Consider the following 17,250-nt stretch of genomic DNA (forward strand, 5'->3'; position numbering starts at 1 on the left):
ATGGATGGAAAGAGACACCCTGCAGTGAAGCTATGCAAGAAGAGAAAAAGGGGCGGGCCAGACGGGTGAAGGAGACGTGGTTTCGAGCTTGCCGAGAAAACCACGCCTCCTCCTCCCGTTTGGCCCGCCCCTCCTTCCCTGTCTGTGTGGCTTCATTGCAAGAGCCAGATCTGAGAGGCAGTGAAGGAGGGGCGGGCCAGACGGGAGAAGGAGGCGTGGTTTTCTCGGCAAGCTTGAAACCACGCTTCCTTCACCTGTCTGGCCCGCCCCTACTTCCCTGCCTCTCATATCTCGCTCCTGCAAACACGCGACACAGACAGGGAAGGAGGGGCAGAGCAGGCAGGCACCGTGCTGCTCTCCTTTTGATTCTCATAGACAGGACACAGACGCTGCACACGCTGCATTCGGACTATAAGACGCACACACATTTTCCTCCCATATTGGGAGGAAAAAAAGTGCGTCTTATAGTCCGAAAAATACGGTAATTTTTAGCTCAACATAAAATAGCAAATATTCTGTTTTCTAGCAATGTGTTCTATCTTTTTCTCACCATCTGTCCATTTTTAATTCTTAAAAAAAATAAAGGATGACCTTCAATGGTAATTTTTTTAACCCAAGCCAATAATCTCCTTTTAACATTTGGGAAGCAGATACAGTAGCCAAAAAAAACTTGTATTGGGTCCATCAAGCTAGAAAAACAAGTCTGTTAAAAGAAATGTACATGTTCATGTACCTCTTGACTTCCATTGTTCTAAAAATTGACATGTGACAGACTTTAAAAATATGTCCATCACACATTAGTTTTTCACTGTCATGTGCATCAGTCAACCACCATTTCATTCATATAGAGGCCACCCCCACTTTCTTACAATGACTAAAGAAAAAATGTACATTCAACCACTAGAAACATTGAAGCTCCAAGCAAGGCCGCAAATTAACTTTCTGATCCGTCTAAAAGAAGGTGGATGTATATCAGATTGGTTGGGGTCTGAGGGGATCGTCATTGTTTGTATTGGTCTCTACATCAAAACACAGAACCACTTTAATGGGCCAAAGCCCGTACAGTAAATGTACAGTGTTCTGGTGTACAAACCAATGAAGAGACATGTATCTGAGCACTGTGGCCATTTCAAATAGCTAAATGGTGGGAGTGCCAAGAGTCTGACACCCACCAGACTTGGAAAGTCTCTTTTAAGTGCCTATACACATAAATGTAAATTTGGGTGAACCCATCAATTTCAAGGAGATCAGGCATCTTTCTTATGTGTATGGTGGTGAGCCAACTCTGTCCCAAAAGTTGATGGGGGAAAGAACAATAAGAAAGGTTGACTATACATATGCCCAATTCTTTCATCTCACTGAAGATAGGTCACCTCCAAAGTCGTCTGACAACAATATACTTCTGTCTCCCCACTGATAACACATGAATGCTTGGCTAAGACAAGTTCCTTGTGTTTCGAGAAGTCAAAAGGAATAGCTATCACCCAAACAAGCATTTGGCCAACAGCTACTTAAAGTGTATGTCTATCGTTAAGACTATCTATTTAGTTATTCATCTCTGATCACAAGACATTATTGTACAAGTAGTACATTACTATTTATAAGGAGCCAAAATGACCAGAAATCTACTATCTATGATGAAGGCAAATCATACAGTCCTATTATTGGTGTGGTCTGATAGAGGTTCTTAGTCTTGTAATTGCATGCTACTGGGCTCACCTGTACTCATTTATAGTAATGTACAGCAGGTGTTTTCAGATTCAAAGGCAATTGCTTACCCAATAATCATATCTAGAAGTAGCCTGAGGGCTATGCTTGCTTTGATGCCAACGTATCTCCCTATACAGGGAATATTGTTTCTAATCTCTTACTGTAAGACATATAATAATTCTGTTTCATATTAAAAACATTTATTTTGTTCCACATACCTCTAGGTGTGTTGAAATGCAAAAAAGACAGATCATATGAAAACGGACAGCTGTGTGCAATGTGTTCTACCCCAAGACAACTCCAAAATCAAGAAATTCAGAGTTTGAAAGATATGTCCTGTTCCCGACCCTCTATTTCCTCACCTCTTCTGACAAACAGCAGCGATATTAACTCTGAAGACGATGACATTGACTCACAATTGTTAGACTTAAATAAAGATTTTCTCGGACAGGTTATTTTAAACATGACCGATGAGCACGGAAACAAAGTCAATTTGGAGTGTCACATGAAGAAAACTGAAGACTACAGCAAAATTCAGTGGAACCAACTTCATCAAGAGGAAATTGATGTTAATGCAACATTTGTTCTAAATTTTGAATGTCCTATGACTCGGGATAACTATGAAAAGTTATGGAAACTGATAGCCTACTACAGCGAGGTTCCTGTGAAACTGGAAAGAGAACTTCTGTTTACTGATAGCTTAAAGACGACTTATAGATATAAACAGAATCTGGATCATGATTCCTATTATTACACAGGAGTACGAGCCGTCATATCCGCAGAACCGGAATGGGTGATGCAAACAGTCATAAAGATTCAACTGAATAGAAGAATGAGCACAGCAAAGAAAGTGACTCTGTCCTTCTCTACACAGCTCTCTCAGTCCATTCACACAAAAGACATTCAATATCCAAAGACTAGTTGGGTCATGATAAATAGGAATGAAAATGCCAAAACATCCTATAGTGTCATTAAAGGCAAGAGCTTTCAAATGACCTGCCACGTAAAGTCTTCCGAAACACCTACTATAGAATGGAGTTTTCCCGATGGCACAACTTTAAAAGCTCCATATAATAATCATGATAGTAGATACTCTATTTCCACCAATGGACAGCTGACGGTGAAAGAAGCAGATTTCCAAGATTCTGGAATCTATCATTGTGTTGCGCAAGTAAAGCATGAGGTTGACACTTTGGCTATTAGAGTGGTGGTGCAGCCTTCTTCGAATGAGATATCTGAAAGCAATATCAAAGTGGTCACCAAAACTGTCGGAGAATCTATAACTCTACCATGTAGCACAGTGGCAAATCCCAATGCTGACGTGAATTGGATTTTACCAAGCAATAACATTATAAATTCAGGTATGAATAAAACAGGTGCATACTTATCAAATGATGGGTCCTTGCTAATTCCAACATCTAAGCTTACCGATGGTGGCCTCTATAGGTGCATCGCTCTCAATCAATATGGATCAGATCAGTACAGTGTACAGGTGGAAATACTGAGAAAGTTCTCTGAGCAGTTAAATAAAGTAACAATAATTAAGAAACGACCTATGGTAAAGGTCTCTTCTAAACCTACATATGACTTGATAGATGATGATAGGGGATCTGGTGAGAGGGATGTACAAGAGGAAACAGACAAATTCAAAGGTCAAGACAAAATAAAATCTGGGGGAAAAAAAGGTTCTAGAATTCAAGGAAAAAATACCAGAAAAGACAGGAAAAAAAATAATCCATGGAAAAATACAGAGAAAGATGATGATAGCAATATAGCGGAAGGTCGAAGAAAATTTGAATCCAGAAGAAGAATAATTGGAGGTAATAAACAGATTGATCCCAAGAAATGGGCCACTATTTTGGCCAAAGTTAGAAACAGAAATAATCTAAAAACTACTGATGTTCCACTTCTAACCACCCCAAAAGCTGTAACTTCCCCTTCCTATCAACATGAAGACGCAACGCCTTCCATGATATCTGAACCAGTCTATTCCATAACAGATGTAGCAAGTAATGTAGAGGAAGCCTCAGCAGATGACAATGATGAGGTCTTACATATCACATCTTCCCCAAAAGTGACCATAACACAATATCAAGACCTCACAACACAGGAAGACCACAAAACCTTGGAAATAACTAAGGAAGAAGTAGATGATTATAGTGAGGTTCCATTTGTAGAGGATATTCAAGAGGAAGCAACTACAGAATCAGATCTTTTATTTAACACTATAAGTGCAACAACCCCTGTCAAGTCAAATAATGAAAATTCGGATATAGAAGATTCAATTTATTCTGCAGGTGAGGAAGACTTTAAAGCTTTTACGGAGGATGATGTAGATATTGAAATTGTTGAGCCAACAGAAACATATGAAACAGAGTACACTCCAGAACAAGAAGAGAACCTTGTAGATGAAGACCCTACTCCAGTTCCAATTCCAACCATTACTACTGTGTCTACTACTGAAATAGATGATACAGATGACGGTGAAATAGATACAACACCTATGTATGATACACAACATACTACAGATACATCACCTTATCAATATACAGAACCAGAAATAGCAGAAGACAGTAATACTGTTTATTCATTACGAGTGACCACTGACATGTCTACCACATCTCAAACTGAAACTACTATTCATGAACATGATGAAATAGTCTCTAAAGCCATAGATGGTATTATACCTAAATCAACTGGCATTACCTCTGCATCACCTCCTCTTACAACTACTATTAATGCCGACATCATGTTATCTGTTCCAGTTGTTTCTGATCATATTGTGCCTGCTGAAGATCTATACCCAGAAGCAGAAGAAACTACTTCTAATAGTGCCAACATCATTAATGGGGAAAATTATCAACAAACCTCATTAGAAACAGAGCAGGATTTATGGATTACAAGTCCAACTACTACAACTTTGCCAGTCACGACTCCGATACCAACTACAACAACAACCCCCTATTCAACACATGCCTACGTTCAGTATCCTAGGAGAAGAAACAATGGGAGGCGAAGGTTTCGACCAAACAGATTCAGACACCGCCAAAACCAAATGAATCCTACATCATCCCCTGCACAAAGTCATTTCAATTTGGTTACTCAAAGACCAATATCCGAAGAAGAAGAAAAGATCACAAGAGTTTGGATAAATCAAAATCAAGATAATATTGTGCATCCACCTAGGGTAACTACTCACCCAACATATATTCAGTCAACTTATCATAGTGCAGTGCTTGTGTCTTCTTCTACTACACCTACACCAGATGTGCTGTCTACAACCCAAACTCCTGCCACAATGGTGGAAGTGCCACTTGTTTCCCCAGTTACAACAACAGAGACTTTGGAAACTGTAGACGTAGACAAAGTTAAAGAATTATATACGTTGACATCTGTTGGTGACTCAGATGATATGCAAGAGAATAAAGGTATACCACATACAAAGAGAACCACAACAACATTGCCTAAAACCAACCCACATCAGTACTGGCAAACAACTACAGAAACACCTGATATTTCAGAAGATACTGAACTAGAGGTTCCAGAACCTAGACCTGCCTTTGTAACAGAATCATCTCCAGTGCGTCTCACAGAAGAGCCTCCAACAATAACCACCCAAAGTGCTAAAACTCACAGTCCCATTAAATATCCAACTTTTACCCAAAAAATTAGGCATTCAACAACAGTACAACAAACTCAAAAAACTACCACTGCAGTTACTAAAGACAAACATAATGAAAGAACAATCCACACCTACCACTCAAATGCGGCAACACTTAGACACCCATATAAGCAGAACGTAACACCTAATCCTGGCAAGTATTTGCCAATTTATCCAATTACAAGAAACAGTTTTGTATCTACAACACAATTCTATGTGACTTCCCCAAGCACCCAACATTTGCCAATACAGCCCTCAGTTTCTAAGACCAAATATCAAGAACCTGTTAATCCAGTCGCACCAACACATGGTACTAAGGTATGGCAAAAAAGTACTTTTCCATCTAGGATAAATGAGCTAGATGCATATTCTTCCAACCAGAATAAAGTCTTTGTGCAACCTAAACAAGAACAGGTAAAAGACACCTATAGTCCAAAATCAAACAACAGCCTCCCTTATAACCCAAAATATCGTCATCAACCTCGAATAGTGAACAACTACCATCATGGAATAGTTCCACCTTATTATAACCCAGTCAGAGGAAATATAAGGCCACCTCACATTGGAACCCATGGACCGTTACGCTACTATGTGACCAATCAGCCAATTGTAATAACCAATAAACCAGAAATCACAGCTTACACCGCACATACAGTGCAAAATGTCCAGGAAAAGAAAGTATTTACTCCACATATGTCAACAACTACCCCTACAACAACCACTACTACTGCTGTTCCATTATTCAGACCAAGACCAGTGACACCAAATAAGATCACTCCAGGACAACGAATTACGCCCTATTACAGACCATATGGAAATAACTTTATAACTGATAGTAAAGGTACCTCTGTTCGTATACCATACCACATAAATCCATATTACATCAACCCAAGAATTCCATATCGTTATAACAGAACAAGGCATTTTCAGTTTACTGTTACATCTAAGCCTATTCCTCCAATGATTTTAGCCCCAGCCAGTACAAATAATAAAGCCTGGACAACAGCAAGTGCTATAAAAACCACCACTTCCCCTGCTCATTTAGTAACCCGTAACATTGCCACAACCACATCTACTACAACTCCTACCTACATTGTGCAAAGTCGCACAACTCAGCCAAGTTCTACTGCCCAGCCATTGTGGCATTACTTCAATGTAAATCAAAGACCTCGACTTACAACAAATAAGATAGAAGCAACTCAGCAAACTTCACTAGTCAACAGATTCCAAGAAAGCAAACCCAAGATTACGACCACTGGTTACCAATTTGTATCCGTACCATTTGAGATGGATGCTGTTTTCCCATGTGAAACTACTGGAGAACCTAAACCTTCCATTACTTGGACAAAACTTGCTACAGGTAAGGCATACAATGTTTTATTGTAATACATACACTAAAATTATAATACAATATTCCAAGCCTGTTGTTTGTGTGAATTTATATATAAGGCTGTATAAATAAACCTAAACCAGGCCGTGTTGGGTCTTCATAAAAGCCATAATTAGAATAAAAAGTTAGGTCACGCTAATTTTTGACAGTCTCCAAACAGCAACTTTTTTTTTTTTTACGTACTGGAATTGAATGAATTCCAAAGGAAAAATAATGGCAAACGGAAAAATAATGGCAAACGGAAAATGTTTAGCATTAGTTACATCATTGAAATATGCCACTTTTTTGCAAAGAATAGTTCCCAAGCAAAAAAAGTTCTGTTATTTTTATGTTACACTTATTTACTAAAAATCTTTGCAATCATCAACACTGTCTCTTCTGTGCCATCTATGGGTACCTATAGACCTATGGGTACTTAGAACATTGGCGCTCATATTGAAGTGTTAGCAGTAGAAATGAGCGAACACTAAAATGTCCGAGGTTCGAAATCCGATTCGAACAGCCGCACACTGTTCGGCTGTTCGAACGGATTTCGAACCCCATTATAGTCTACGGGGGGAAATGCTCGTTTCAGGGGTAGGCAACATTCGATAAAATTATACTTACCAAGTCCACGAGTGACGGTCGGGCTGGATTCCCCTTGAAGTCTTCTCCCGGCGCAGCGCCCCCGCGGCGTCTTCCGGCTGGAATTCACTCTGCCGAGGCATCGGGGCCTAGGCAGAGCCGACGGCGCATGCGCGGTCGGCTCTGCCCTGCCCGACGCCTGGGCCATTCTGCCAATCAACGCTGGTTCTGCATCAAACCTTAAACTTCGAACTGCTAGTAGTGTTCAATCGAGTACGAGTATTTCGAATACCATAGTATTCGATCGAACACCTACTCGATCGAACACTACTCGCTCATCTCTAGTTAGCAGAATTTGTTAGTAAAGCTTGAATGGTTTGTATTAGCTGGAAAGCGCCTTCACCAAACAGATTCAATTCTCCAGCTGATACTGTATAATACATTTCCACCACTGTAAGGAAAGTGCATTCTTAGGCCCCATTCACATCTGTGTTCTGATTTCCATTCATGGAATCCACTTGGGGACCCCCCAGAATGGAAACCTATCCGCATAAAAAAGTGGTTACCTTATGAAACCAGCGGACCCCATGGAATAAAATGGGATTTGTGTGGTTTCCGCACAAAAATTGAAGGGAGAAAAGCACTGCTTGCAGGGCTTTCCTGTTTGCATATTTCATGCAGATAGGGGAATGGAATGGCCCAAACGAAAACATGAACTGGGCCTTACATATCATCCATTAAAATGATGCCAGTCGGAAAATTGGGAAAAAATTTGTCTAGCAGTTATACTTATAGATTTTGTTTCACTATTACAGGTGCAATAATGTCTTCAAGAAACAAAATACAACGTTTTGAAGTCTTGGATAATGGAACATTGCATATACAGAATCTTCAGCTTCAGGACCGTGGCCAATATATGTGTACTGCACAGAACAAGCATGGTGTCGATAAGATGACTGTTACTTTGTCAGTGGTGGCTCAGCAACCCAAAATACTACTACCTCGCTACAAGGATACTTTAGTATATCTCGGAGATACAATTACAATGGATTGTAACACTAGTGGTGTACCGCCTGCCCATATATCTTGGATCTTGCCAGACAGGAAAATACTACATATGGTCTCTACGACAGATTCTCGTGTAATGCTGTTTGCAAATGGAAGTTTATCCATTAAAGATGTGACATTTCCTGATCGAGGGGTCTACAAGTGTGTTGCTAGCAATGTGGCAGGAGCAGACAGTTTGTCTGTAAAGCTTCAGGTATCACCTTTACCTCCCATAATTCAACAGGAAAAAGTGGAAAATATTTCATTGCCACAGAGTCATAGTATTTATATTCATTGTTCTGCTAAAGGTGCTCCTCCACCTACTATTCGTTGGGTGCTCCTAGATGGTACACAGGTCCGTCCTTCACAGTATGCAAATGGGAATTTGTTTGTATTTCCAAATGGGACTCTCTATATACGTAACAGCTCGCCAAGAGACATTGGGAAGTACGAGTGCATCGCAGCAAATATTGTAGGTGCTGCCAGAAGAGTAGTATATCTCGATGTAAGGAAGTTTCCATCAAATGCAAAGATCACTGCAAGTTCTCCCCAGAAAACAGATGTATCCTATGGTGGAACTCTACGGCTAGATTGTAGTGCAGCTGGTGACCCATGGCCAAGAATAATGTGGAGGCTTCCTTCTAAACGCCTGGTGGATTCCTTCTTCAGGTATTTTGTTATTCTGTTTTCAACTAAAAAGCTAATCATATTGCAAGACCATTCTGTTACATGGTGTTCTGTATCTGAAAAGATATTAAATGTACAGTATACTGCATACAAGACAGCAATATTCCACAATTTTACTGTACTTATGATACCAAACAATCTTGAATTCTGAGATGTTAAACTGTATTGTCCTTGGTATCACAGAATTATCCCTCTCATACTTTATCATCCAAACATTTGGTGTCCCCACCTCCTATAGTCACATACTCTCTATTGGTGTTCTTCAAGGCTCTGTCATGGGATTTTCTCCTATAAATGTGACCTGGAATAGTTCATTGAATTTTATGGCTTTCAGTATCACGTTTACACAGATGACACTCAGCTATTTCTCTTTGGTCCTCAAATTACACATCCAAGCCTTTATCACCTCCTACTATGTCACTTCAAAATTATTTCTCAAGTCTGCTCTTTGGTCAACCTCAATTTATCAAAAACTTGTAGTGCATGTTGCTTGATCTCCCATAAGATTATCCTTTGATAGTCCCACCATGGGGAAATTCAGTGTGTTACAGCAGCATAAATAATACAATAATAATACAAAATGCAAATATGAATGGAAAAGCTCCAAGGTAGAGGCATTGCAGAAACAGTAGGTACAGAAAAAAAAGGTAGTAGAAGGGATATCACAACTTAAAGATCTTTCTGTTCTCTGTACGGAGTGATCTCCACTTAGCTCGGTGTTGGATGTACAACCTAAACACAGTTGAGAGGAAAGACTTCCAATAGCACACCTTCTCACACTTGTGGTGAAGCAGTCGGTCACCGACAGTACTGCCCAGTAGAGATGAGCGAACAGTGTTCTATCGAACACATGTTCGATTGGATATCAGGGTGTTCGCCATGTTCGAATCGAATCGAACACCGCGTGGTAAAGTGCGCCAAAATTCGATTCCCCTCCCACCTTCCCTGGCGCCTTTTTTGCACCAATAACAGCGCAGGGGAGGTGGGACAGGAACTACGACACCGGGGGCATTGAAAAAAATTGGAAAAAGTCATTGGCTGCCGAAATCAGGTGACCTCCATTTTAGACGAATAGTGGATTTCAAATCCGGGTCATATGAGAATGTGAACTTTGTGACTATGAGACAGGGATAGCTGTACAGGCAGGGATAGCTAGGGATAACCTTTATTTAGGGGGGAATGTTATTAAAAATAACTTTTTGGGGCTCTATCGGGTGTGTAATTGTGATTTTTGTGAGATAAACTTTTTCCCATAGGGATGCATTGGCCAGCGCTGATTGGCCAGAGTACGGAACTCGACCAATCAGCTCTGGCTCTGCTGGAGGAGGCGGAGTCTAAGATCGCTCCACACCAGTCTCCATTCAGGTCCGACCTTAGACTCCGCCTCCTCCAGCAGAGCCAGCGCTGATTGGCCGAATTCCGTACTCTGGCCAATCAGCACTGGCTAATGCATTGTATTGGCGTGATGAAGCAGTGCTGAATGTGTGTGCTTAGCACACACATTCAGCTCTACTTCATCGGGCTAATAGAATGCATTGGCCAATCAGCGCTGGCCAATGCATTCTATTAGCTTGATGAAGCAGAGTGTGCACAAGGGTTCAAGCGCACCCTCGGCTCTGATGTAGCAGAGCCGAGGGTGCACTTGAACCCTTGTGCACCCTCGGCTCTGCTACATCAGAGCCGAGGGTGCGCTTGAACCCTTGTGCACACTCTGCTTCATCAAGCTAATAGAATGCATTGGCCAGCGCTGATTGGCCAATGCATTCTATTAGCCCGATGAAGTAGAGCTGAATGTGTGTGCTAAGCACACACATTCAGCACTGCTTCATCACGCCAATACAATGCATTAGCCAGTGCTGATTGGCCAGAGTACGGAATTCGGACAATCAGCACTGGCTCTGCTGGAGGAGGCGGAGTCTAAGGTCGGACCTGAATGGAGACTGGTGTGGAGCGATCTTAGACTCCGCCTCCTCCAGCAGAGCCAGCACTGATTGGTCGAGTTCCGTACTCTGGCCAATCAGCGCTGGCCAATGCATTCTATTAGCCCGATGAAGTAGAGCTGAATGTGTGTGCTTAGCACACACATTCAGCTCTACTTCATCGGGCTAATAGAATGCATTGGCCAATCAGCGCTGGCCAATGCATTCTATTAGCGTGAACTGAGTTTGCACAGGGGTTCTAGTGCACCCTCGGCTCTGCTACATCAGATTGCTACATCTGATGTAGCAGTGCCGAGTGTGCATCAGATGTGTAGTTGAGCAAAACTGACTCAGCACTGCTAAGTCTCTGCATTCGCATAGGAATGCATTGGCCAGCCTTCGGCCAATCAGCGCTGGCTCTGCCGGAGGAGGCGGAGTCTAAGGTCGGACCTGAATGGAGACTGGTGTGGAGCGATCTTAGACTCCACCTCCTCCAGCAGAGCCAGCGCTGATTGGTCGAGTTCCGTACTCTGGCCAATCAGCACTGGCCAATGCATTTCTATGGGGAAAAGTTAGCTTGCGAAAATCGCAAACTGACAGGGATTTCCATGAAATAAAGTGACTTTTATGCCCCCAGACATGCTTCCCCTGCTGTCCCAGTGTCATTCCAGGGTGTTGGTATCATTTCCTGGGGTGTCATAGTGGACTTGGTGACCCTCCAGACACGAATTTGGGTTTCCCCCTTAACGAGTTTATGTTCCCCATAGACTATAATGGGGTTCGAAACCCATTCGAACACTCGAACAGTGAGCGGCTGTTCGAATCGAATTTCGAACCTCGAACATTTTAGTGTTCGCTCATCTCTACTGCCCAGTACTGTCACAGTCTCATACATAGGATGGGAGTTGTTCTCCAGCATGGAGCTCACCACGGAGAGTATCCTTATGTCACCCACTACCTGTATTGGGTCCAGGGATCTCCCCAGGACAGAGCTGGCCCTTCTAATCAGCTTCTCGAGTACTCCCCCAGCAGGCCACTCCAAAGAAGATGGTTGATGGCACTACAAACTACTGCAGCATCCTTCTCTGCTGCCTCCCATCTACCACTTTTGCACCCATCCAAACTTCCCTTAACTTTATTGCCCAGTTAATTTATGCTCCCTTCTTCCACCTTTGCCTCTCCTGTCTCTCAGTTCCTTCACTGGTCAACCATTGCCCAGAAAATTTAGTTCTAATTACAATATTAACAATGATTTACAAGGTTGTCCACACCCTGTCCCCTCTATACAAGCCTTAGACTCCTGATACAACTCTAACAGCCTTAACACCCACATCTTCAGAAATACCTGGCAAAACCTAAAATAATTAAACACTAATTCATTAATTAGCACATTAATGGTGATTTAAAATAAATAAGAATAACACATCTAAGGCCTGGTTCACATCTGCGTTCGGTATTCTGTTCGGGGAGTCCACTTGGGGATCCCCCTAATGGAATACTAAATGAATTGACAAGCGGTGAGCAATGAAAGCACACAGACTTCATACACTATAATGGGGTCCATGTGTTTTCCACTCGGTGTTCGGATATGTCATGCGGACAAGAAAGTAGTTAATGAAGTACTTATCTCTCTACATGACTCATGAGGACAGTGCACAGAAGACACACGGACCCCATTATTGTGTCTGGGGTACGTGTGCTTTCATAAGCTCACCACTTGTCAATGTGTTCGGTATTCCATTCTGGGGGGGCCCCATGTGGACTCCCTGAACGGAATACGGAACGCAGATGTGAGCCAGGCCTTATGTATAAAAGTGACTTTACAACCATCGCAAGCTAATACATATTGCTAGGACATACCATTACTATTTGGGGGAGGATCCTACTGCCAGGACCCTGGCTGAGGGTACCACTGACCCAAATAAAAGTAAAATCAGTCTCAGAATTGGCAGGAAGCCACAGACTGAACTCCGACTGATCAGATTATGTAATAACTTCAAATGATCTAGTAGTAGTATGTGTTGTGCTTATTACCAACCTAATCTGTGGTCCAACCTATGGGCCTTGGATCTGTCTTACATATTGTATCCAAGTTTTCTAAGACACAAGGATCTATACAGCAGGAGCATTTACTACTACACACTAAATTCTTTATAAGATCAATCACTACTAATTTCAGAAAAGCTGTTTTCTATGGCATTGTCGTCAGAATAGGAGACTCCTTTATGTATAAGATTATAGTACGTCAACCTCAAATATGCCTCATTAACCTCAGTAGGTCAACAACAATAAAGATGGTCCAACGATCAAAATTAAGCTTACCTATCCGTGTTGGTCTATACAGTGTTTGCATGAAAATTAATATTGTCACAATTTTTGGCTACAGAAAGATATATTACATTACTTGCATGTACTAATATGGTGTTTCTGTTTTATTTTAGCTTTGACTCAAGGATCAAGACGTTTTCAAATGGAACGCTTATCATCTATTCAGTTACTGAAAAAGATGCTGGGGACTATTTGTGTATGGCAAGAAACAAGCTGGGAGATGACTATTTGGTTCTCAAAGTAAATGTGATGATGAAACCCGCTAAAATTCAACATAAAAATGGTATGGACCATAAAGTTATATATGGTGGAGATCTAAAGGTTGATTGTGTTGCCACTGGTGTTCCCAATCCTGATATCTCCTGGAGTTTACCAGATGGAAGTATGGTCAATAATGTCATGCAGTCAGATGATAGCGGGACACGCTCAAGAAGATATGTTGTATTTAATAATGGAACCTTGTACTTCAATGAGGTAGGAATGAAAGAGGAAGGTGACTACACCTGCTATGCCGTGAACCAAATTGGGCAAGATGAGATGCGAGTAAGTGTCAAAGTCGTGGCAGAAAAAGCAGTTATTAAGAATAAAACCTATTCAGTTGTCAATGTACCCTATGGGGATGTAGTCACTGTTTCTTGTGAGGCCAAAGGTGAGCCTGTCCCTAAAATAACATGGCTCTCCCCTGCAAATCGACCCATACCTTCTTCATCTGAAAAATACCAAATCTTCCAAGATGGCACTCTTCTTATCCAAAAAGCTCAACGATCTGATAGTGGAAACTACACATGTTTGGCACAGAACAAAGGTGGTGAGGATAGAAAACTGGTTCAGATTCATGTTAACGTTCTTCCACCTAAGATCAATGGATATTCCAATGCTATAATGACAGTAAAAGAGTCTGCCATGAAAGATACCCGATTATTGATAGACTGCAAAGCTGAAGGCATTCCAACACCTCGTGTTATGTGGGCTTTTCCTGAAGGAGTAATCCTTCCCGCTCCTTACTATGGAAATAGAATCGCAGTTCATCGCAACGGAACCCTGGAAATTAAAGTACTCAGGAAAACAGATTCAGTACAGCTAACATGCATTGGAAGGAATGAAGGCGGAGAGGCTAAGCTAATTGTACAACTGACTGTGACCGAACCAGCAGTAAAACCTCATTTTAACAATGACAATGAAAATGTTGTGGTGGCCGAGGGACAGTCTGCTAAACTTAACTGCTCAGCTGTAGGTATCCCACAACCTGACATAATATGGATCCTTCCAAATGGAACGCAGATCAATAGCGGCAATCATCTGCACAGAATGTTCCATAGACAAGATGGTACGTTACACATTGGTTCCACAGCAGCTGCAGATGCAGGAACCTATCGATGCAGAGCTGTAAACGTAGCTGGATCTGCCGACAGAATGGTCACTTTGCAAATTGGCCGTAAACCTCATATAAGTAACAATTACAATAACTTAGTCAGTATCATTAACGGAGAGACTTTGCAACTTCACTGCATGACACAAGGAGAAACAAGGCCTCATATCTCTTGGACATTACCCAATGGAGTGGTTATGGAAGGTCCACAAGATAAAGGCCGTATTTCTTTGTTACAAAATGGCTCCCTTGTTGTAAGAAACACTAGTGTATATGATAGAGGAAGTTATCAATGTAAAGCAAAAACACAATATGGTTCATCGACAATGAACGTCCCGGTGATAGTCATCGCTTATCCTCCGCGTATAACTACTAGCCCTGCGCCTGTTATTTATGCTCGACCAGGAAGCTCTGTTCAGTTAAATTGCATGTCCATTGGGATACCAAAAGCTGAAATAACCTGGGAGCTTCCAGATAAATCTCACTTGACCGCAGGAGCTCAGTCTCGCTTATACGGAAACAAATTTCTTCATCCTCAAGGGACATTAGTTGTTCAACATTCTTCAAAGAGAGATGCAGGTTATTATAAATGCACAGCTAAAAATATATTAGGCAGTGACACAAAAACAACCTATATACATGTATATTAAGACAAATGAGGTCAACTATCCAGGTAAAAGCCCACGACTGCCATACAAGTGCAAAGTATACTGTATCAATTATTACAGACATCGTCCAACTATCTAACCAAACTTCCATGAACGGTATATTCATTTACAACTAGAGATGAACGAGTACTGTTCGGATCAGCCGATCCGAACAGCACGCTCGCATAGAAATGAATGGACGTAGCCGGCACGCGGGGGGTTAAGCGGCCGGCCGCCGTCAAAGCGGAAGTACCAGGTGCATCCATTCATTTCTATGGTGCGTGCTGTTCGGATCGGCTGATCCGAACAGTACTCGCTCATCTCTATTTACAACCAAAAATACAGATACTGAGACCAAAGGCCTAGATGTACAAAATATCCCATTTTACAGCTTTTGAAACTCAACCACATTATATACCACTCCTATTTCTGACCGATACAGTATCGCATTGACTTGATCTGCACCTTACTACCAAAGAAGTATTAATACTCTGCATATACTACCGTTATATGTGTTTTGCTCTTTATTTGAAGACATTTTCTTTTCCTTGACCTCCTTAGTGATCCAATACCACTATCTTTAAAGGAAAATTATAGCGCAAAAAAACCCAAAAAAAACAGAAGTTGCTTCTATGAAAAGATAATTATATTTACAGTAATCCATCCTATGTTTTCCAATAGGAGCAATTCACTTTTTCGTTATAATTTGCCTTTAGTTGTGCGCAGCCACATACTGGATAACTAATGTTCCGCCATGCTGAAACGTACCCATCTCAGTTCCCATAGGGGCTTTGAGAAAAATGAACTTATAAATATGCAACAGAAAAATATGACTGCGGTTATTGCTTTTTGCATATGTTTTATATTAGTAATCTAACCATGAGACAAAAATTACTGCAATCACTGTCTCATTTCTATAAATTATTTGGTCTTTAAAAGACTTTGCTGAAAAACTGTGTTTATATTATTATGATCATTGTACTGTACATTTTATAATAAATATTATTTTCCAAACCATTGTCATCGTTGTAGATTGTTATTGGGGGCCGCTTCATGCTGGGGGTGATTTACAGATATGGAGTTGTCAGTATGTTTCTAGAATGTGGGAGAAGCTTATACTACCTGGAGGAATTACAGCTGATAATTAGAGATGAGCGAACAGTAAAATGTTCGAGGTTCAATATTCGTTTTGAGTAGCCCCTCAATATTGGACTACTCGAATCGAATATTGAACCCTATTATAGTCTGTGGGGGGAAAATGCTCGTTTCAGGGGTAGGCAACATTCGATCAAATTATACTTACCAAGTCCACGAGTGAGGGTCGGGCTGGATCCTCCAAGAAGTCTTCTCCATGCAGCGTCGCCGCAGCGTCTTCTGGCTCTGAATTCATTCTGCCAGGCATCGGGCCTGGGCAGAGCTGACTGCGCATGCCCGCACTACAAGCGGACATGCGCAGTCGGCTCTGCCCAGGCCCAATGCCTGGCAGAGTGAATTCAGAGCCGGAAGACGCCGTGGGGAAGCTGCACGGAGAAGACTTCTAAAGGTAGGAGAAGAACCAGTGTTGATTGGCCGACTGTTTAGCATTAATGCTGGTTCTGCATCGAACTTTTCCATTCGAATAGCGAGTGGTACTCGATTGAGTACGAGTATTTCAAATACCGTAGTATTCGATCGAATTCCTACTCGATCGAGTACTTCTCGCTCATCTCTACTGATAATATAATATAATATCTCTCTTTTTAGCCCAAATCAATGCACTCACAGCATGAAGACTCTTTTAGGTTAAAGCCCCCACGTAGCATCCCGCAACAAAAAAAGTGCAGCGGGAAAAAACAGTGTCGGCAACGCATTGCACTTTGCACAGAAAGTTTGCAGAGGTTTCTCCTTCAATTATACCTATAGGGAAATCATAGCCAAAATTGACATTG

At 41.6% G+C, this 17,250-nt stretch overlaps 1 protein-coding gene across 1 annotated transcript in view; it reads left to right on the forward strand.

Moving 5' to 3' along the window:
- The window catches only part of MXRA5 (matrix remodeling associated 5), a 57,308-nt gene extending 41,860 nt beyond the window's left edge, over window positions 1-15,448 (forward strand). The window contains exons 5-7 of the mRNA XM_075263661.1: window positions 1,935-6,731; window positions 8,141-9,041; window positions 13,420-15,448. Of these exons, the coding sequence (XP_075119762.1) occupies window positions 1,935-6,731; window positions 8,141-9,041; window positions 13,420-15,325 (7,604 nt within the window). The 3' untranslated portion in view covers window positions 15,326-15,448. The remainder of the gene's footprint in view (window positions 1-1,934; window positions 6,732-8,140; window positions 9,042-13,419) is intronic.
- The last annotated feature ends 1,802 nt before the right edge of the window (window positions 15,449-17,250 follow it).

This window comes from Leptodactylus fuscus, chromosome 2 (genome assembly GCF_031893055.1).
Source record: "Leptodactylus fuscus isolate aLepFus1 chromosome 2, aLepFus1.hap2, whole genome shotgun sequence".
NCBI lineage: Eukaryota > Metazoa > Chordata > Amphibia > Anura > Leptodactylidae > Leptodactylus > Leptodactylus fuscus.